We start from the raw sequence: 23,220 nt of genomic DNA on the forward strand, positions 1-23,220 counted from the left end.
CTTTCCACGATTCTATGACTCTACGACCTCAGCTTTGAATATACTCAACGACCGAGCATCCGCGGCCCTCTGGGGCAGAGAATCCCAAAGATTCACGACCCTCTGAGTGAAGAAATTCCTCCTCATCTCAGCCTTAAATGTCCAACCCCCTTACCCTGAGACTGTGCCCCCTGGTCCGAGACCATTCAGCCATGGGAAACAGTGGCTCAGCATCGACCCTGTCAAGCCCTCTCAGAATGTCCTGTGTTTCAATGGGATCGTCTCTCATGGACCCATTGGACTCAATCTCCCCTCATGGGGACAACCCCCTCTCATCCCAGGAATGAATCCAGTGATGTGGATGGATGGACAAACCATCTAAACCCTTCAATCAGTTGGAGATTATGATCATGTTGAGCACCAAAGCATCACTCTGACAGGCAACACTTTCTCTGGGACCAGAAGCTGGGCAGACAGTGACTGGGAGCTGCAGTGTGAGGCCGCCGGCCGGCAGGGGGTGAGCGAGTCCGGCTCCGGGGCGGTTGCCGGGGGGACGGGTTAGTGTGACGGAACCGGGCTTCTGGAAAGTTCCTCCCTCCACTGCCCGGGGGGGGTTTTTTTGTTCGGGGACCGGGGCCGCAGCCATGGGCCGGAGTAGGAGCAGGTCCCCGCGGAGGGGTAAGTGCGGAGAGGGCCAGGCTTTCGGGGGGGGGAGGACTAGGCCTCAGCCTGGGTGTCGGAGTGAGCTTGGAGTCCCGAGGTTTAAGGGGGAGCCCTGGGCCTCGGGCCCCGGCCTGGTCCGGTCCTTGGCGGCAGATTCCTGGTCTGCTTTGCACCTTCACAAACCCAGAGCGGACACACGAGAGGCCGCTAAAGGCCTGAGCCCAGCGGCCCGCCCCAGGCCCCTGGATTTATTGTCATCCCCCCCCCCCGATTCTCTCCATTCCCCCCCCCCCCGATTCTCTCCCCTCCCCCCCCCCGATTCTCTCCCCTTTCCCCCCCGATTCTCTCCCCTTCCCCCCCCCCGATTCTCTCCCCTTTCCCCCCCGATTCTCTCCCCTTTCCCCCCCCCCGATTCTCTCCCCTTTCCCCCCCCGATTCTCTCCCCTTTCCCCCCCGATTCTCTCCCCTTTCCCCCCCCGATTCTCTCCCCTTTCCCCCCCGATTCTCTCCCCTTTCCCCCCCCCCCCGATTCTCTCCCCTTTCCCCCCCCCCCCCGATTCTCTCCCCTTTCCCCCCCCCCCCGATTCTCTCCCCTTTCCCCCCCGATTCTCTCCCCTTTCCCCCCCCCCCGATTCTCTCCCCTTTCCCCCCCGATTCTCTCCCCTCCCCCCCCCCGATTCTCTCCCCTTTCCCCCCCGATTCTCTCCCCTTCCCCCCCCCCCGATTCTCTCCCCTTTCCCCCCCGATTCTCTCCCCTTTCCCCCCCCCCGATTCTCTCCCCTTTCCCCCCCCGATTCTCTCCCCTTTCCCCCCCGATTCTCTCCCCTTTCCCCCCCCGATTCTCTCCCCTTTCCCCCCCCGATTCTCTCCCCTTTCCCCCCCGATTCTCTCCCCTTTCCCCCCCCCCGATTCTCTCCCCTTTCCCCCCCCCCGATTCTCTCCCCTTTCCCCCCCCCCGATTCTCTCCCCTTTCCCCCCCGATTCTCTCCCCTTTCCCCCCCCCCTGATTCTCTCCCCTTTCCCCCCCGATTCTCTCCCCTTTCCCCCCCGATTCTCTCCCCTTTCCCCCCCGATTCTCTCCCCTTTCCCCCCCGATTCTCTCCCCTTTCCCCCCCGATTCTCTCCCCTTTCCCCCCCCGATTCTCTCCCCTTTCCCCCCCGATTCTCTCCCCTTTCCCCCCCGATTCTCTCCCCTTTCCCCCCCGATTCTCTCCCCTTTCCCCCCCCCCGATTCTCTCCATTCCCCCCCCCCCGATTCTCTCCATTCCCCCCCCCCGATTCTCTCCATTCCCCCCCCCCCCGCCCGATTCTCTCCATTCCCCCCCCCCCCCCGATTCTCTCCATTCCCCCCCTGGCCTCACTTCCAATGTTCAGAGAGGCTGCTCTCCCTTGTCTGACCCACAGACCCGTATTTTGGGGGCAGCTGTCACAGTTGCATTGAATGCGCCCCCCCCCCCCGCCTTTCCTGCAGCTTTGTGTATTACTCGTCCTAATTACACTCACTGATCTCTTCCCCAAAAGCGTGTAATGTGGCAATATCACTGCAGAATAAGACGATAGGAACTGACAGACTGCAGCGGAACACCAAGCAGATTTCACTGAATATTGAAAGGGGGAGGGGGGGGGAGATTAATTCCTTGAAAGTGCTGCTGACAGACTACTGGATTTGAGCCATTATGTTCAATGCTGCCAATGGTTGAATTCAGTTCCATGGGAAGCAGATTGTGATTGTCAGCATCGGGTTTCTTGGCCTGTGTCACAGTGAGTCAGGAGCAGCTCCAGCTTGTGTGTTCAGTGATCTCAAACAGTTCTGCCCCTGCCTCAACCCATCTGCTACAAACCCTCATCCATGCTTGTCTCACCTCCAGACTCGACTATTCCAGTACTCTCCTGATTGGCCTCCCATCTTCCACAAATGCACAGTGGGTCAATCAGCAGCTGACACAAAGACAGGTTTTAGATGCTGATCGACCTATGCATTTGCAACATATACAACTTTCTTCCTACTTCCATCTCCCCACGTATCCCAGGCTATTAAAAGAAGCAAGAGACGAAATGGCGGAGGCTCTGACCATCACTTTCCGATCCTCCCTGGCTACAGGCGTAGTGCCGGAGGATTGGAGGACTGCTAACATTGTACCGTTGTTTAAAAAGGGAGACAGAGTAATTACAGGCCAGTCAACCTAACCTCGATGGTGGGCAAATTATTGGAATCAATTCTGAGGGACAGGATAAACCATCACTTTGAAAGGCACGGAGTAATCAAGGACAGTCAACATGGATTTGTTAAGAGAGGATCGAGTCTGACTAACTTGATTAAATTTTTTTGAGGCAGTAACAAGGAGGGTCAATGAGGATAGTGCGTTTGATGTAGTCTGCATGGATTTTAGCAAGGCTTTTGACAAGGACCCACATGGCAGACTGGTCAAAAAAGTAAAAGCCCATGGGATCCAAGGGAGAGTGGCAAATTGGATCCAAAATTTGCTTAGTGGCAGGAAGCAAAGGGTAATGGTCGAGAGGTGTTTTTGTGACTGGAAGGCTGTTTCCAGTGGGGTTCCGCAGGGCTTGATACGAGGTCCGTTGATTTTTGTGGTATAAATGATTTAGACTTAAATGTACGGGGCATGATACAAAATTGGCCATGTGGTTGATAATGAGGAGGAAAGCTGTAGACTGCAGGAAGATATCAATGAACTGGTCAGGTGGGTAGAAAAGTGGCAAATGGAATTCAGTCTGGAGAAGTGTGAGGTGATGCATTTGGGGAGGGCAAACGAGGCAAGGGAGTACACAATAAATGGGAGGATACTGAGAGGTGTAGAGGAACAAAGGGACCTTGGAGTGCATGTCCACAGATCCCTGAAGGTATCAGGACAAGTAGACAAGGTGGTTAAGAAGGCTTAAGGGATACTGTCCTTTATTAGCCAAGGAATAGAATATAAGAGCAGGGCGGTTATGCTAGAAATGTATAAAACACTAGTTAGGCCACAGCTTGAGTACTGCATACAGTTCTGGTTACCACATTACAGAAAATAAGTGAATGCACTCGAGAGAGTACAGAAGAGATTAACGGGGATGTTGCCAGGACTGGAGAATTTTAGCTATGAGAAAAGATTGGATAGACCCCCAAATAGTCAACGGGAAATTGAGGAGCAAATATGTAAGGAGATTACAGACAGCTGCAAGAACAATAGGGTGGTAATAGTAGGGGACTTTAACTTTCCCAACATTGACTGGGACAGCCACAGCATTCGGGGCTTGGATGGAGAGAAATTTGTTGAGTGTATTCAGGAGGAATTTCTCATTCAGTATGTGCATGGCCCGACTAGAGAGGGGGCAAAACTTGACCTCCTCTTGGGAAATAAGGAAGGGCAGGTGACAGAAGTGTTAGTGAGGGATCACTTTGGGACCAGTGATCATAATTCCATTAGTTTTAAGAAAGCTATGGAGAATGATAGGTCTGGCCCAAAAGTTAAAATTCTAAATTGGGGAAAGGCCAATTTTGATGGTATCAGACAGGAACTTTCAGAAGTTGATTGGGAGAGTCTGTTGGCAGGCAAAGGGACGTCTGGTAAGTGGGAGGCCTTCAAAAGTGTGTTAACCAGGGTTCAGGGTAAGCACATTCCTTATAAAGTGAAGGGCAAGGCTGGTAGAAGTAGGGAACCTTGGATGACTCGGGAGATTGAGGCCCAAGTCAAAAAGAAGAAGGAGGCATATGACATGCATAGACAGCTGGGATCAAGCGGATCCCTTGAAGAGGATGGTGATTGCCGGAGTAGAGTTAAGAGAGAAATCAGGAGGGCAAAAAGAGGACATGAGATTGCTTTGGCAGATAAGGCAAAGGTGAATCCAAAGAGCTTCTACAAATACATAAAGGGCAAAAGAGTAACTAGGGAGAGAGTAGGGCCTCTTAAGGATCAACAAGGTCATCGATGTGCGGAACCACAAGAGATGGGTGAGATCCTAAATGAATATTTCGCATGGGTATTTACGGTTGAGAACGGCATGGACGTTAGGGAACTTGGGGAAATAAATAGTGATGTCTTGAGGAGTGTACATATTACAGAGAGGGAGGTGCTGGAAGTCTTAACGCGCATCAAGGTAGATAAATCTCCGGGACCTGATGAAATGTATCCCAGGACGTTATGGGAGGGTAGGGAGGAAATTGCGGGTCCCCTAGCAGAGATATTTGAATCATCGACAGCTGCAGGTGAGGTGCCTGAAGATTGGAGGGTAGCAAATGTTGTGCCTTTGTTTAAGAAGGGCGGCAGGGAAAAGCCTGGGAACTACAGACCGGTGAGCCTGACATCTGTAGTGGGTAAGTTGTTAGAGGGTATTCTGAGGGACAGGATCTACGGGCATTTGGAGAGGCAGGGACTGATTAGGAACAGTCAGCATGGTTTTGTGAGAGGAAAATCATGTCTCACAAATTTGATTGAGTTTTTTGAAGGGGTAACCAAGAAGATAGATGAGGGCTGTGCAGTAGACGTGGTCTACATGGACTTTAGCAAAGCCTTTGACAAGGTACCGCATGGTAGGTTGTTACATAAGGTTAGATCTCACGGGATCCAAGGTGAGGTAGCCAATTGGATACAAAATTGGATTGACGACAGAAGACAGAGGGAGGTTGTAGAGGGCTGTTTTTCAAACTGGAGGCCTGTGACCAGCGGTGTGCCTCAGGGATCGGTGCTGGGTCCGCTGTTATTTGTTATTTATATTAATGATTTGGATGAGAATTTAGGAGGCATGGTTCGTAAGTTTGCAGGTGACACCAAGATTGGTGGCATTGTGGACAGTGAAGAAGGTTATCTAAGATTGCAACGGGATCTTGATAATTTGGGCCAGTGGGCCGATGAATGGCAGATGGAGTTTAATTTAGATAAATGTGAGGTGATGCATTTTGGTAGATCGAATCGGGCCAGTTAATGGTAGGGCGTTGGGGAGAGTTATAGAACAAAGAGATCTAGGAGTACAGGTTCATAGCTCCTTGAAAGTGGAGTCACAGGTGGATAGGGTGGTGAAGAAGGCATTCAGTATGCTTGGTTTCATTGGTCAGAACATTGAATACAGGAGTTGGGATGTCTTGTTGAAGTTGTACAAGACATTAGTGAGGCCACACTTGGAATACTGTGTACAGTTCTGGTCACCCAATCATAGAAAGGATATTATTAAACTAGAAAGAGTGCAGAAAAGATTTACTAGGATGCTACTGGGACTTGATGGTTTGACTTATAGGGAGAGGTTGGACAGACTGAGACTTTTTTCCCTGGAGAGTCGGAGGTTTGGGGGTGATCTTGTAGAGGTCTATAAAATAATGAGGGGCATGGATAAGGTAGATAGTCAAAATCTTTTCCAAAAGGTAGGGGAGTCTATAACGAGGGGGCATAGATTTAAGGTAAGAGGGGAGAGATACAAAAGGGTCCAGAGGGGCAATTTTTTCACTCAAAGGGTGGTGAGTGTCTGGAACGAGCTGCCAGAGGCAGTAGTAGAGGCGGGTACAATTTTGTCTTTTAAAAAGCATTTGGACAGTTACATGGGTAAGATGGGTATAGAGGGATATGGGCCAAGTGCAGGCAATTGGGACTAGCTTCGTGGTATAAACTGGGCGACATGGACATGTTGGGCCGAAGGGCCTGTTTCCATGTTGTAAACTTCTATGATTCTAGGCTGGGGTTGTTTTCTTTGGAACAGAGGAGGCTAAGGGGTGATTTAATTGAGGTGTATAAAATTATGAGGTGCCTCGATAGAGTGGACAGGAAGGACCTATTTACCTGAGCAGAGAGCAATAACCAGGAGACGTAGATTTAAAATAATTGGTAGAAGGATTAGAGGGGAGCTGAGGAGAATTTTTTTCATCCAGACGGTGGTGGGGGCCTGGAACTCACTGCCTGAAAGGGTGGTAGAGGCAGAAACCTTCCTCATATTTCAAAAGTACCTGGATATGCACTTGAAGTGCCACAACCAACGGATCAGATCAAAGCCCTGCAGTCCTGCCACATCCAGTCGTGAATGGTGGTGGACAATTAAACAGCTAACGGGAGGAGGGGGCTCTGTTAACATCCCCATCCTCAATGATGGTCGATCCCAGCACGTGAGTGCAAAAGACAAGGCTGAAGCGTTTGCAGCCATCTTCAGCCAGAAGTGCCGAGTGAATGATCCATCTCTGCATCCTCCCGACATCCCCACCATCACAGAAGCTAGTCTTCAGCCAATTCGATTCACTCCACGTGTTATCAAGAAACAGTGAGTGCACTGGATACAGCAAAGGCTATGGGTCCCGACAACATCCTTGGTGTAGTGCTGAAGACTTGTGCTTCAGAACTTGCTGTTCCAGTACAGCTACAACACTGGCATCTACCCAACAAAGTACAAAATTGCCCAGCGATGTCCTGGGGCTTAGATAAATGGCCTCCAACAACCACTACCATCTTCCTTTGTGCTAGGTATAACTCCAGACACTGGAGAGTTTTCCCCCAGTCCACAAACAGCAGGACAAATCCAATCCAGCCAATTACCGCCCCATCCGTCCACTCAACCATCAGCAAAACGATGGAAGGTGTCGTCGACAGTGCTATCAAGCGGCACTTACTCACCAATAACCTGCTCACCGATGCTCGGTTTGGGTTCCGACAGGACCACTCAGCTCCAGACCTCATTTCAGCCTTGGTCCAAACATGGACAAAAGAGCTGAATTCTGGAGGTGAGGTGAGAGTGACTGCCTTTGACATCAAGGCAGCATTTACCGAGCGTGGCATCAAGGAGCCCTAAAATTGAAGTCAATGGGAATCAGGGGGAAAACTCTCCAGTGGCTGGAGTCATACCTAGCACAAAGAAAGATGGTAGTGGTTGTTGGAGGCCAATCATCTCAGCCCCAGGACATCACTGCAGGAGTTCCTCAGGGCAGTGTCCTTGACCCAACCATCTTCAGCTGCTTCATCAATGACCTTCCCTCCATCAAAAGGTCACAAGTGGGGATGTTCGCTGATGATTGACCAGTGATCATTTCCATTCAAAACCCCTCAGATGCTGAAGCAATCTGTGCCCACATGCAGCAAGACCTGGACAACATACAGGCTTGGGCTGATAAGTGGCAAGTAACATTTGCACCAGACAAATGCCAGGCAATGACCCTCTCCAACAAGAGAGAGTCTAACCATCTCTCCTTGACATTCAATGGCATTACCATCGCCGAATCCCCCTCCATCAACATCCTGGGGGTCACCATTGACCAGAAACTTAACTGGACCAGCCACACAAATACTGTGGCTACAAGAGCAGGTCAGAGGCGGGGTATTCTGCGGCAAGTGACTCACCTCCTGTCTCCCCAAAACCTTTGCACCATCTACAAGGCACAAGTCAGGAGTGTGATGGAATACTCTCCACTTGCCTGGATGAGTGCAGCTCCAACAACATTCCAGAAGCTCGACACCATCCAGGACAAAGCAGCCCTCTTGACTGGCACCCCATCCACCACTTTGAACATTCACTCCCTCCACCACCGACGCATCATGGCTGCAGCTTGTACCATCTGCAAGATTCACTGCAGCAACTCGCCAAGGCTTCTTCGACAGCACTTCCCAAACCCACGACCTCTACCACCTAGAAAGACAGGGACATAAGACACATGGGAACAACACCACCTGCACGTTCCCCTCCAAGTCACACACCATCCTGACTTGGAAATATATCGCCGTTCCTTCATCGTCGCTGGGTCAAAATCCTGGAACTCCCTTCCTAACAGCACTGTGGGAGAACCTTCACCACACGGACTGCAGCGGTTCAAGAAGGCGGCCCACCACCAGTGTGGGCAATAAATGCCGGCCGTGCTAGTGACGCCCACATCCCATGAATGAATAAAAAAAAACCTGCAGGGCTCCGGATCAAGTGCTGGAAAGTGGGATTAGGCTGCGTAGCTCTATTTCGACCAGCACAATCACAATGGGCCGAATTGCACCCTTCTGTGCCTCCGGAACATTGCCCGTCTCCACCCTGCCTCAGCCCATCTGCTGCTGAAACCTTCATCCATGCTTTTGTCACCTCCAGACTCGACTATTCCAATGCTCTCCTGGCCTGCCTTGCACCTTCTATAAACTTGAGCTCATCCAAAACTGCTGCCTGTATCCAAACTCGCACCAAGTCCCCATTACCCCTGTGCTCGCTGACCTCCATTGGCTCCCGGTCCGCCAACGCCTCAATTTTAAAATTCTCATCCTTGTGTTCAAATCCCTCCATGGCCTCACCCCCTTCCAAACTCTGTAACCTCCTACAACCCTCCAAGATCTCTGCGCTCCTCCAATTCTTGCCTCCTGCATATCCCTGATTTTAATCGCTCCATCATTGGCAGCCGTGCTTTCAGTTGCCTTGGCCTTAAGCTCTGGAATTATCTCCCTAAATCTGTCTGTGCCTCTCTTCCCCCTTTAAGACGTTCCTTAAAACGTACCTCTTTGCCCAAGCTTTTGGTTACCTATCCTGTATGTGGCTCGGTGTCAATTGTCTGATAACACTCCTGTGAAGTGCCTTGGGACGTTTTACAGCACAAATGGTGTCGTGGTACATGCAGCAGGTGTCAGGTTTCCATGAATGCATCATCACTGACTAAATTGTTCATGTGCAAAAGATTATTATTAATGACAGAGAGTTTGACTGTCGGACAAAACTGTGTTTGACTCCATCCATTGTTGCAGTTCAGGGATGGTTATTCAATATTTTACATATTTCAAGAAGTTGGTGTGGTCTCAGAGGCAGTCGTGTCGTGGTTGTTGTGATGATGTCACTGATTACCCGATGTTTTTCTTTTCAAGTGATGACCATTCGCTCCACAGAAACATAATGGACATTTGTCCAAGAGCCAGCTTAATAATTGGCCTGAAATGAGCACTGCTGCACAGAGACCGATACCTGTACCTGTTACGGTGAAGCAGTCTCGGGTGGGTGGTTTGAGGAACGCTGTGTAATGGCAGCATGTGCTCATGACCCAATATTGATATTTTCAAGAAGTAATCCCCGCCCCCCATAACCAAAACTTGTTGTGTCCAACCGCTGTCGTCAATACGTTACTTATCGGCTCTTGTCATTTTGGGGACCAGGGACTTCTGGCAGTTGATGGTTGTGTCATTTTATAGTGGAGCTCCGCCTGTGTTCTCACAGGTTTTTACTCACTTTGTGATTGGTTGTGAAGATGACCTCAGGGTCAAGGAAATGCCCCCAAGTCCTATTCTGTTGACTCTGGGACGGTGTGTTGTCCGTGGATGTAAAGGATTTCTATCTATACATGTACAGAACGCCGTCGGTCGAGATCAACGTCCAGAGAGAGGGAAAGAGCTCGACGACGTGAACGATCCAGGTCTCGAGAGCGAGACCGCGAACGTAGGAGGAGTCGTTCAAGATCGCCACACAGAAGGCGCTCAAGGTCTGTGTTGAACTCGACAGTATGTGGTAACCAGTTTCAAACAGTTGGGTTCGCTTTACTTAACTGATATTTTCCTAATCGTATAATGATCCCTGTTTTTCGGTACTTTTCATGTTGAAAAGATGAGGCAGCAGTGTCGCAGCATGCATGAATTGCTGAATAATATTTTGTTCGCTTGTTGATGTGCTGTAGGTCTCCACGACGACATAGGTCAAGTTCAACATCTCCTTCGAGGCAGAAAGATCCAAAGGAGTCCAAATCTGGGAAAGAACATGAGATTTCAGGTAACTGAGCTGCTTCCTCTGTCAGTCAAGTAAACCTTAGGTTTGCAATGCCTGACCACCCTTTCTATTCATGGCCCGTTCCCAGGTCCACTGGAGCCAACTTCAACCTTGGCATTGTCTGGTATTTGTATTTTCACTATTGCAGGCATTGGGTTTCCCATCTCCATTGAATACCCCATGCAGCACTGAAAAGACGTGAGATTCCTTTCACCAGCAACTCACATGGTACTGGAGCTGGGTATGTGGCGATATCTGACCTGGGGAGGGAAATGGAGGAATGCATTTATAAAAATGAGAACTTTGAGGGATTGAAAGAATCTCTGTAATGATAATACCTATAATGGCTGAAGCTAGCGGACCAAACTTTGGACTGTGTTCAGAAAAGCAAATTTTCATTTCAGTTGACTGATGAGCTGTAAAAGTGTCGAGCAGTTTTGTGGGTGGGGATGTGAACTTTACAGTCACTAGTAAAATTTCATTGGTAAGGCTGTCATAAAAGTTCCTCAGAGATCAAGTCTCCGAGGGCAAGAAGGTCCAGTCCATTCCTGGTCTGTGCTGTCATAGCTGAGCTTAGTTGGGGCAGCATCAGGAGGAACTAGAATTGGTCTCAGGACTTTCGGGTTCGAGAAAAAATCGGCCTGTGTTCCTCCTGCTGATCGTTACATAGTAAACTCAGCTGGAAGTGTAAGTCTTTGGGTTAGAACAGGATTGGGCTTGGTTGTGATGCCTGGCTGATGCTGTTGAGACTTGCAGTAACGGCTATCACAGCGAGATTCTGGAGGATGACCATGACCAGCACCCCAATAAGCGAGTCAAGGCCTTCAGGGAAAGAAAGTTGGAGAGGAAATTTTTTGAAAAATACTTATCTACAGAGCAACAGTTTCAATTGGCAAGTCGCAGTGAAATTGTTGGTCACTTGGAATTTTAAAACAATGGACCAGTGTGATTGAAGATCAAAGAAGTCTTTGATCTCTTTGAAGGCACTCTGAGCTGTTAACCTAGACAAGCTGTATCTATGCTTTTATGGTAGCCTCCGCTTGTGGGTGCGAGCCTTCATCTTACTTTCTCAGTGAAAACTGACACTGCTGTAAAGCTTCATTAATGTTTCGTTCGGCAGTTTCTCGTTCAGCAATACTTGTATTTGTGACACTCTTTAAATCGGAGAATGATTTGCTTAATTTCTTTTCCTACCTTTTAGAGGCAGACATGGAGGGGAAAACTGAAGAAGAGATTGAAATGTTAAAGGTGATGGGATTTGGTGCTTTTGACACTTCAAAGGTGAGTGTGGGAAATTTAAGGGCTTCCATTCACTCCTTGACAATTCTGTTGGGTCGATTGAACGTTGAGTTCATGGAGGAAATGTACTGGCCCTGTCGGCTGAGAACATCAGAAATAGGATCAGGAGTGGCCCCTCAAACCTGCACTGCCATTCAATAAGATCATGGCTGATCTTCGACCTCAACTCCACTTTCCTGCCTGATCCCCATATCCCCTGATTCCCCTCGAGTCCAAACATCTCTCTATCTCAGTCTTGAATATACTCAATGACTGAGCATCCACAGCCCTCTGGGGTAGAGAATTGCAAAGATTCACAACCCTGAAATCCTGCTGAACATGGCACTGCCACTGTAAAGCAATACTGCTAAAAAGTGGCATGTGGAAGTCAATGCGAGGTGGTACGTTTTGCTTTGAAAAATCGTAATAATTATACTTTGAATGGGGGAGCAGTAGGGGATGTGGAAGAGCTGAAGGATTTGGGGGTTCTGGATCACAAGACATTAAAAACTCCAAGCAAATACAGCATGGACTTGCAGTTAGTTTAACAATGATGCCACAGACTCTGCTTGGAGAGCAGAATTGTCTGCAACTGAACATATTTGAGGGGGAGGGTCCAAGAATCATCTCAAGAATTCCACATTTCTAAATGAGTTTTGGGATTCCCATGTGTTCCTGTTGGCCTTCTCCTCAACATTCTGAGTTGTGCCACTAGAGGGTGGTGTTCACCACATCCAGAACATCAAGCTCGCAAATGGTATATATATTTAAAACTTCAGTACGCAACACAAAGTGAACAGTCCCTTCGGCAAGGAAGATGCATTCAGTTCCCAACCTTTTCTGTTTTCTTTCTTGTGTGCAATTTCATTTTTTGGATTTCAGGGATTTAAGAAAAGGTGTTCGACCAACTCCCTGTAATTCCGTGTTAAATGCGCTTTGAATTAATTTGGCCTTTTAAAAAGTCAGCCTTCCAGTGGTTTAACAGTTCAATTAGTACACAGAGTTACCCCAATCTCCACACACATTCACCTTCCAGCATGGTAGCGTACCAGATTGAAAACCCTTGTTGGTTTTATTCTTTCCTACCCTGAGACTGGTTGTAGTGCCTCAATGATGCTGGCTGAGATCGGCTGTCTCAGCACAGACTGAGTTGAACATGAGACCTCCTGTTGTGTCTGGCTCAGCACGACACTGGGTGGTGCCTTCTACCCGCTGTCATCGGGGAGTTTGAAAACCAGATTCAAACTCGTGTGTTGACCTTTGTTTTGCAGGGAAGGAGAATGGATGGCTCTGTAAATGCTTACGCTGTGAACGTACAACAGAAAAGAAAGTATCGGTGAGTAAGTGGTGTGATTTGCATGGTGTTGCTGGGACTTATTTCTAATCTTGGCACCAAGACACTATAGACAAAGTTGTAATTAAGACAGTTAGTTTTAATGTTGACTCAATACATCGCTAATGCGGTACTGCTGATTTATCACCTTAAATTGATCCCACCACGGCCACCCCAGTATGACAAACGCTCCGTATGCTCTCTTGGCACAATTTGAAAAGATAAACTGTAAATTGTATTGCTGGCTGCACATTGTATAAAAATTTCACATAGCATTACGATTTAATGAAACTCCAGTCAAGAATTTATCATTTCTTGGCAGTTAATTGCCACTTGATTTTACAATCCTTAATGCAAAGAGTAGGCATCAGTGCACATTGACTGCATGAGGCACATGAGCTACTGGCATCCACTGTGCAACCCTGCATATGGTAAACAAAACCCAAGAAAACCACAGATATTATGTAAATTACAAAAATCATGTTCATGGAAAAGTGACTTCACAGCTCTAATGTCATTTCAGGGAATTGTCGGGCACTCTCCAGGGTTTTATGTTCCTCTGAACCCCTCAATTCGGTTGCCATCTTACAGTCACTATTGAGAATTCATTATCTGCACAGTGCTGAGAAGAGTGGCCTACTTCTGTAGGTTCATTCAAACCTTTCTTATCCATGCCTTTGCTACCTCTGGACTTGACTATTGCAATGCTCTCCTGACTGGCCTCCCATCTTCCACCCTCCATAAACTTGAGCTCATCCAAAACTTTGCTGCCCGTATCCTAACCCGCACCAAGTCCCGTTCACCCATCACCCCTGTGCTCGCTGACCTACATGGACTCTCGGTCCGGCAACAACTCAATTTTAAAATTCTCGTCCTTGTTTCCAAATCCTTCCGTGGCCCTCGCCCCTCCCTATCTCTGTAACCTCTTGCAGCCCTACAACCCTCCGAGATCTCTGCGCTCCTCCAATTCTTGCCTCTTGCGCATCCCCGATTTTAATCGCTCCACCATTGGCAGCCGTGCCTTCAGCTGCTTAGGCCCTAAGCTCTGGAATTCCCTCTCCGCCTCTCTACCTCTCTCCTCCTTTAAGACGCTCCTTAAAACCTACCTCTTTGACCAAGCTTTTGGTCACCTGTCCGAATATCTCCTTACGTGGCTCGGAGTCGAATTTTGTTTGATAATCGCTGCTGTGAAGCGACTTGACATGTTGTACTACGTTAAAGGCGTTATATAAATGCAAGTTGTTGTTGTTCTCATCAACTGGTACTATTCTACTGCTGATGTAGCATAAGAGTGTAGTAAAATGCCCCTTCCAGGCATGAGACAGAGGGCCACAGAACAATTTCAGCCAATTCGTAATTGTTGCAGTAAATACCATTGTGAAAAGGATACTGTAATTCAACCTCCGTATGATAAACTCAAATAACACACACACATTTGACATCCTTGGTTATTTAAATTCGAAAAGTTACCGGTAGAATTGCCTTACAATCATCGTCCTGAATAACTTTCATTTTCCCCCCCACAGGCAGTACATGAACAGAAAGGGTGGATTTAACAGGCCTCTGGATTTCATTGCATAACGTCTTTCTGTCCTGGAGCGGCACGGTGATGGGATGTAAAGTTCTCAACGCTGTGACCAGGACAACGGCCAGTTATTCCTCATCTTCTGCCACAATTTACGGGCAGAGTCTGCACAGTTTTTTTTTTGCATGTCAGAGTAAAGCAGTGGTTGTGGGCATGGTCTTCAGGCTTGACAGTTCAGGTTTGACTGCATTTATTATGTTTCTTCTGTATATTGTTTTCAAATTAGTGCACTAATATTTAAGAATAAAAATATAAGATGACAGAAATACACTGCAGGTTCGTCGACGTTTATAAAAAGCAAAGGTAACAACTTTTTGGGTCTGCGCCTCCAGCATTAACCTGTATTTTTAGTTTTTATTTCAGATTTCCAGCAGATGCGGTTTCTGTCTTTTTATTAGAGTAGTGGTTGGCGATTGAAATCGTGAAAGTCTTCACCATAGGAAAAAAAATCCCAAGTGTAGCATGTTCGTACGTTTTTCTTGGTCAACATCCAAGTTTGCATAAACAAATTTAATTATGTACTTTTTGATGCACCAGCCTGTGGGTTTAAAGATACGTCCACATTAAATTAACAGCTACTTCTAGATTTGAGTTCCGTCTGAATTATCAGACAGAAGTATGCTTTCTTTTTACTTCATTTTTCTTTGTTCGTTTGATAGCGTGCATGCTAGAATTCAAGTTTAATACATAATGCCTTGCTGCAGATCCAGCTGCTAGATTTGATGTGTGAAGTCTTTGTCTTGACAATGTAGCTGAAATTTTTCTGACCTGCCACCGTGACCCATTATCAACGCAATTCACTCCAGATTTTTTGTTTGAAAAATCCCTATCTGAAATTTTGTGGACTTATCTGTATCAAGCAGTGCAACACAAAAATAGTAATCTGCAGTTTTCCTGAACCAAATAAAACTCGATGCTTTTACACCAAGGTGTGTGACGTACCAACTTCAGTGTAATGCAAGGACTGGGGGAGCATGTACTATTCGCTTCTCTCTGATTTGAACTGAGCGTTAACTCTTGGGGGGGCTCCAGTGTAAATGTGTTTGAAATGATTGCAGTGGGGATAAAACAGACCGAGCGCATTGCCAGAGCGACAGTGGGGAGATTTGGCGGCCAACATAAATGAAGCTGTTACCGTCCAACCAACCCCCTTCCTGCACTCACTTAAGAGAATTCAGAATTGAGTGATTCAGCTTGCAGGTGCCATTAGGGGGTTCCTCAGTCAGCTGTGTAATTTCCCACCCCTTTCGTTTCCTGGATGACCTGTGCTGGACTGTCAAGTAATTATGTGGAGGGAGGGAGGTAAGAGAGAAATCAGCCCAAGTCAGAGTGTTTGTTAACACTGAGATTTGAGCTGTCCTCTGAATCGCAGCTCCAGTGCTTAAGCATTTTATGCTTAGCTACCAGCACTCTTCAACCTAATTACAAACTTAAACCTACACTTTTATGTTAGACAGTGTACTGGAAAAATACTCTGAGGTGGAAGAGTGGACAGTGATTTTTGCTGTTTGTTTGTGCCATGTCATATTTAACGCGAATATTTATTTCCATGTTCTGACAAACCATAAATTATTTAAAACTCAGCGTAAATTAATCGATAGTCCTCTATCGTCTCGATTTGCCCTCAAACAACAATAGTGGAATCTGAAGTTCCTTGTCTTCTCTGCAAATTATTAACTACCAATCGGTTGGCACAGAACAACATATCTATTACAGAGATGTCAGAATAATGTCTTTATAAATGGGTCTTATGTTATTCGTTTGCAGTTGTCACTGTTTAAAAATCTTGTCGTATCCTGAAGATTTCCCTTTGGATTTGTTTTATTTGTACAATTTCTCCCCTCCCCTTCTGTTCATCTGATTTTTCTTCTTTTTTAAACTTCAAAGCTAATCTTATTGGGAGAGATAGCAGAACCGGGCCAGTCTGTAGGCGCCTATCATATCAGGGTGACATTCCAGAGTTTTAAGAAGTTGATTGGTGAGGATCAAAACTTCTTAACTTCACGTTAGGAGTTTATCTTGTGAAATACTTTTAACTGAAGTGCTCCTTCAATGACTTCAGGATGTGAATTTGCACCTCAAAGAACATTCAGTTCCAATTGGAGAGAAGCTGTGGCCTATTTTAAAAACATATGTTCCAGTAGCTTGCTGCCAAGTGAATCGTCTGATTTCTGCCTGCACCAGCATGTAGCTGTGCTGGGCGATAGCCATTCTCAGAATGGACAATTTTTCACCACTTGGGTTTTAACCTCTTGCTGCCTTTCCACAAGTGTTCTGTGTCAAGGACCAGTTTTTGTGCAAAACATCACTAACAGAACAGGAGTAAAATATGCAGTAGAATTTTCCGATTGGGCAGCTTGTAAATATGGTCAAAAGTCCATTTTTGATTTTGACTTTGATTGAGCCATCTTCCATTGCATATGAGAAGATGTGAGATTTTTTGCAATGACATGCAATTCAACATCTTAATTTTTTTGTGGTCTTTGCTGCTCCTCCCTTCTTGAGGAGCACTTATTAAACCTCTGAGGTTCCTGTGTGTCGCAGTGATTGTCTCAAAGTCCTTACTGGACTTCTAAGATTTCTGTAAAAGTAAACTGAAGTGTTTCATTGCCAGTCTCCCGTTAGCTTGTATTTCATTGTTATTTTAGTATTTGTATCATATTCTGTTGTAAATAAAAGTTCTTCTGTTACTGTGAATGCTTGTTGTTGAAATCTGTCAAGAAATTTGAAGCATTACTGGCAGCAGTTGATGTTTTCTTGGGACCTCTGCAGATAAATGCACACTAGTTCACATGAAGTGCCATGGAAACAAGTTACCGGATTAATCCAGAACCCTTTGTGTTTTTGATAGCACTATAATTCGTAGGAAATGACTTGGATTTGTCGAGGATGAATCGGTATAACTTATCAACATGAGGCCACAACACAAAATGCTATTAAATATCTTTCCTGATTATGTTAACAAACAAGCAACAATTCAAATTGCTGATGTTTATTCCAGGATCTGTCTGAATAACATTTGTTTTTGCTTCCCCAGTGGCTGAGTAGGTACCGACACTGCCAAGTTCACTCCGACCAAACAGTCCCAGATTCCGTTCTTTGGTGAGTTGGCTGATCAGCATATGACTTAGCGCCTTGGTCCAGGGAAGGGGAAATCCGTCCGATCATTGGTAAATCATCCCTGGACATATAACCCCTTCTGCGAATGGGCTCCCATTATCCTGGTCTCTGATGATGTCAGCAGCATTACTGCTGAAACAATAACATGTAAAAGAAATGTCCTCCCACCATCCACCGGCGATGACAGGACCTCATGTACAGAACAAGTCGTTTAAGGTATCGTGGGAGCATAACCCAATAACCCATACCCCCTTGAAACAAGGTCACAGTCTGTTGAACTTCTAATACGCTACTGTGAAATGCATTACATGTTGGAACGGTTTAGCTGGCCAAGTGATAGATGTACTGTGTCTCGAGAAGAGGTTTTCAGTCTCTTGAAAGCACCATCAAATCGAAACATTCTCCAGAGCGCCTCTGGTATATTTTAATTACAGTTTTCAGAAGTGGTGCACACCTGCAAGTTCTGTGAAGCCTTCTGGCCAATTTCTTTACACTTAGCACGTTAACATCTGTCCACATGCTGTATCTATTCTGAGTGACGCATAAAACTGGAATGAGGAATTTACCATCTATTTTTAGCCTCAAATTATATTTCACCTGAAATTACATGGGTTTGACTTTGGAAAAATGTAATTTCAGAGATGTAGCAATCAGTTCTGATCTGATAAAATCTTTATTTAAGAATATTGTACCACCTGGAGGAAGACATACTTTGTTCAGTTTGGATTTTGCACTTTTTGACCTTTTTACCTTTTTCAGTTTCATTTTCTTAAATCACCATTTGCTTGTTTCTGTTTTAGTTCAGTTGGGAGGACACTGAATAAATAGAAATGAAAGTTCTCCCATTGTTTTACATACTAGAGGCAAGTGAGCTCCAGGATGATCGAATGAGACTGAACTTAAGCCTGCCATCATAAAGAGCCTTGTTCTTGAGTTTGCTTTTTACAGTTATTCCCTCGGGCATGTGAAAATTATTTTCCTGAATCCTTCTTACCGAAACAAATACTCCACGATTGTCCCACACTGTGCCTGATTCCCAATTGCAACGACTTTTCCGAAGCTTCTCTCTCGTCAGGTCGGCTGAGGTACCCCGCGTGTTGCTGAACATTCCCACTCTTCTGCTACTCAACCTCATCCATCTGTCCCTTGGCGGCTGAGGGAACAGATTAACCAAACCATCTATCAAGTAATTTTTGAGCACCATGATGTCCTACTTGGGAGTAGGCTCTGATATCTATGTTAGAGAGATTCACTCAGACAAGGAGTAAATGGATCTTACCCCTGTCATCTAATCCATCATCGAGACTTCTGAAACATCACCCACCTCTGCTCCCTACTTTTATTCTGGTTTGAATCTTGTCAACTAAATATTCCTTCCAGTCTTTAAATTTCATGTATTTTCTTGTTCCAACAATGATGTTCCGAAAGGAATGAGCTAACCTATTTATGTATGGGCTGAACCCCATACACATTTCGGTCAGCTCAATTCATGTCGCGTTTCAAATTAATTTATTCAGAGAAAGTAACATGGAGGCAAAATAATACATCTTGGGTTTAAAATTGGACCAGTTTATCTTGGGTGCAGTTTGAATTTTCTGGGCTTAGAAAGGAGATTGTTTCTGTAATATTGTGAAGAACCACACTACCAGGAGCCATTAACTATGTTTCAGTGTAATCTGTTGAACAGTTTTATGTGTTTGCATAGCACTTATCAAGCTAACTTTCAGTTTGCACCTAGATTAAAATTATGTTCCCTGAACATGAGGACTGCCACGTGTAAACATCTTAGAGCAGACCCAGACAGTCAGGATTTGCATGCAGTTATCCCCAAGCTGTGTTGACTGCTGTGGTGAGAATATTGATAGCAGGAGAGACATGCAGATCAATATTGCCAATTCTTGCAAAAACAATCCCACGTTAACAGACATTTACATTATCTTACATAAAACAAGGTACTAACTGTACAAATTTGAAAAAAGAACTTGGGGAGTGGGGGAGGACCAAAGTCTAAACCAAGAAAATAAATAGTCATACACCAAGGTTAATGAGTATGCGCTTATCATGCTGGCAATCATCAGCACAGGCTAATCTTGATAGATTTGTCTGCGAGTCAGCAGCAATAAATTCTAATCATTGGTACAGCGCTCCAACGGCAAAGATGCATGTTGGTGTGTCAAAAATGGAACCAAGACACAGACTGAGAATGAATGTGGATTGGCTCCATGTCCCCAACAAATTGCGCAGTGGGATAAACTGATAGAATGCTTGGCATAACACCCCTCGCCGTTTCAAAGTCAGGAGGCTTGGGGATAGCTTGGCTCTGTTCTCTTTGAAGAGGGAAGGCGAAGGAATTCCATCATGTTCCTCTTGCATCTCCCTTCCCCTTCAGAGGCAAAAAACTTAAAGAACCTCATTATACAGCATTTCAGTGTAAGTCCTGTGAATGTGGGGTGGTTTTTGCAAGAATTGACTATATCGATCTGCATGTCCAGCTGCGATATTTCAAGAAGTTGCACTGATCCTTGACAGTTGTGTAACCTCTCCCGGTCATCAGTAAAACCTGTTCTTTGGGGCTTTTCTCGGAGAAAGATGGACAATAAGAAACGACGAACTCTGTAAAATCACCAATTGTTTGGGGCTTACAATCTCATAGCTTTCATAAATGGTTAGCGGTGTCCCAGTGATTTATTTACGATTGTTAACCATTTTATTCATATAATGAGCCTCGTGCTGCTGTTTTGCAATGCATATTCCTTTTTGTTGATATTTTCTTTAAAAAACACGTTGCACAGAAGAACGTAAGCCCAAGGAACAAGAGGTTGTTGAGCCTGTTCCAGCCACAGATCATTTGCAATCTGCTCCACCTTGAGGGATACTGAATAGCACAGTCTGGTGGAATTGTTATGCTTAGGACCCATAATTATTTGAAATGACCTCCAGAACAGAAAAATGGAGAGCCAGGGGAGATGAAGGTCGATCAATCGGAGAAAGACTGAGATGAACCTGGAATTAAATAAATAACTGTTGAGACTGGGCCGACATTGTAATGTCACTTAACAGTTCCAAAAGTGGCACAAAACACCTGTAAATCAGAATTACGAATTTCCAATCGATTACAAGACATGTAGGATAAACATGAAGTTGGAATATCATAATAGTGACTGGACAGAGAGCAGTATTGATGTAATATTTCAACAGATAGAAAATTGAATTCATTTTACAAATCTTATGTCAAATGTAGCTGCATGGTAGCATTCTCACCTCTGAGTTGGAGATTTGTGGGTTCAAGACCCACTCCAAAGACTTGAGTACATAAACTAGGCTGACACTTCAGTGCAATACTTGAGGGAGGTGCCGTCTTTCAGATGAGACGTTAAACCGAGCCCCCATCTACCCTCTCAGGTGGATGTAAAAGATCTCATGGCACTATTTTGAAGAAGAGCAGAGGAGTTCTCCCCGGTGTCCTGGCCAATATTTATCCCTCAACCTCCACCAAAAACAGATTATCTGATCATTATCACCTTGCTGTTTGTGGGATCTTGCTGTGCGCCAATTGGCTGCCGCGTTTCCTACATTGCAACAGTGACTACACTTTAAATGTACTTTATCGGCTGTAAAGTGCTTTGCGACATTCTGAGGTTGTGTAAGGCCCTATAGAAATGCCAGTCTTTCTTTTTTAACTGCTCCATTATCATGCACCTGTATTTACAGAACTGGACAAACAGGGAAAGGAGAGTCATGGGGAAATATTTTTTGTTTAAAGTACACCTTTTATATACTAGGGAATAAGGGTCCTACCCTAAATTTCTTTGCTTTTTTAAATATCAATTTTGTGGCTGGGACAAAGATCTTGAGTCTGGGTCTTCCTGCTGAGCCAGTCCAATTACATCAATTACAGAGGCCGTCCTTGTGTTTTCAATGGTCACTCCAAACTTCAAACTAGCCTGACAGCATCCTAAAACCCTCTCAACTCTGAGAAATCATGCTCCAGGATGGGAAATCTGCAGCCTATTTTGAAGTGCTGGCCCCTGCTGTTAGGAATGGAGATGCTCCAGGACTCTTCCTTCAGAATGAATTTGAATTCGGGGGAGGGAAACTCCACTTGAGGTCTCCTTGTCAGCAGTGGCACCGCTGTCATTTTTTCAAATGTCAAAGAAATTTTAGCGAAGACTTCTTTTCTCGTCTTTATAGCCGAAGGGGGAGCACTTGAAACAAAACGTTACACCCCCCCCCCCCCCCCACCACACACCCCAGACTTCATTTCCTGTTTAAGTAATATCATGTGGTTGATATTCAAGCAGAATATTAGACTAGATCGCTCATGGGAAGAAAACATCACTTGATGGGCCAAATGGCTTGTTTTTCACTGTAGCACTCTATCGTTCTCGGACATGTAAGACCACTTACTGCAACTGGGGAAAAGCTAAAGAATGCACCACAATCATAACCAGGTTGTAAAAGTGAGCACAAATGAGAATTCTCAAAATTATTGTGCCAAACTTTGGCAGCTCATGAGACCATGTTTTCCCAAAGGTTTGGGAATGAAGTAACCCTGCCTCTTTTTTTAGTTGTAAACAATTTTACAACACCAAGTTATAGTCCAACGATTTTTATTATATGTGTTGGACTATAACTTGGTGTTGTAAAATTGTTTACAATTGTCAACCCCAGTCCATCACCGGCATCTCCACATCTTTTTTTAGTAACTGAGTTGTGTGAAAACTGAAGAGTATCAAGAGTTCTTTGAAAAAAAATATACCAACTTGATATAAAAGAACTGATGCTGACAGGTGTAAAATAATTTGCCCTTGTTTTCACTTTATTGTTCCCTTTAATATTTATGCGTAAACTATCGCTATTGATAGTGGGGAAACAGGCATGACATTAATGATCAAAAAAGTGAGAAGGATTGCAAGCCCTTGTAAGAATTGAAGTGCTTATTTTTAAGAGGCAGATACATCAAAATACATTATATTTTTCAACCAGAATGAGTGTCAGAACTCCTAATGAGCCCTTGTCTATTCGTCTCTCCCATATTACCTGCCACCCCTTTATATGTTGACGATGTGCCTCTTTCTTTCTTCCCTTCTCCCCATAAAAAAAATTGGTTCATATTTGCCAAGTATATGGGCAGACAGGCCAAGGTTGGGGAAAGGACATCCATGATTTGAGTTCTGATTGATGTCTCTACACGTGTTGAAAAAAATTACAGGGCGATGGGGAAAGAGCAGGGGAGTGGGGCTAATTGGATAGCTCTTTCAAAGAGCCGGCACAGACAGGATGGGCCAAATGGCCTCCTCCTGTGCTGTAACATACTATGATACTATGATCGTAAGACAGGGAAGTGGGGAAAAGCATTTTATTTTTAAAAGGCGGTGTTGTATGGGGGGATTACATTTTAGAAATTTCCATGCAGCCCACTCCGAAACCATTCAGGTGCCAACCTGAAGATTCATGCCTTTGGGCAGGGTGAGTTGCATTCTCTATGAAAGGGCAATGGAAGCAGACTCAATAATAACTTTCAAAAGGGAATTGGATAAATACTTTTGAAGGGGGCAACATTTGTAGGGCTTAT

At 45.5% G+C, this 23,220-nt stretch overlaps 1 protein-coding gene across 1 annotated transcript; it reads left to right on the top strand.

The window, feature by feature from the left end:
- Positions 1–529: 529 nt before the first annotated feature.
- On the top strand, positions 530–17,222 carry snrnp27 (small nuclear ribonucleoprotein 27 (U4/U6.U5)). The gene is made up of 6 exons (XM_068001270.1): positions 530–657; positions 9,919–10,048; positions 10,241–10,332; positions 11,531–11,610; positions 12,879–12,943; positions 14,467–17,222. Exons 1-6 carry the CDS (start codon positions 624–626, stop codon positions 14,519–14,521), a joined length of 456 nt encoding a protein of 151 aa, XP_067857371.1. The 5' UTR covers positions 530–623; the 3' UTR covers positions 14,522–17,222.
- The last annotated feature ends 5,998 nt before the right edge of the window (positions 17,223–23,220 follow it).

The sequence above is a fragment of the Heptranchias perlo genome, chromosome 20, assembly GCF_035084215.1.
Source record: "Heptranchias perlo isolate sHepPer1 chromosome 20, sHepPer1.hap1, whole genome shotgun sequence".
In the NCBI taxonomy this organism is placed as follows: domain Eukaryota; kingdom Metazoa; phylum Chordata; class Chondrichthyes; order Hexanchiformes; family Hexanchidae; genus Heptranchias; species Heptranchias perlo.

Bases quoted from the DNA above. Each gene is read 5' to 3' on its own strand.
- snrnp27 (XM_068001270.1), top strand. From the start codon at position 624: ATGGGCCGGAGTAGGAGCAGGTCCCCGCGGAGGG. The intron at 658-9,918 runs GTAAGTGCGGAG...ATACATGTACAG, and splicing joins GAGCAGGTCCCCGCGGAGGG to AACGCCGTCGGTCGAGATCA. The intron at 11,611-12,878 runs GTGAGTGTGGGA...TTTGTTTTGCAG, and splicing joins GTGCTTTTGACACTTCAAAG to GGAAGGAGAATGGATGGCTC.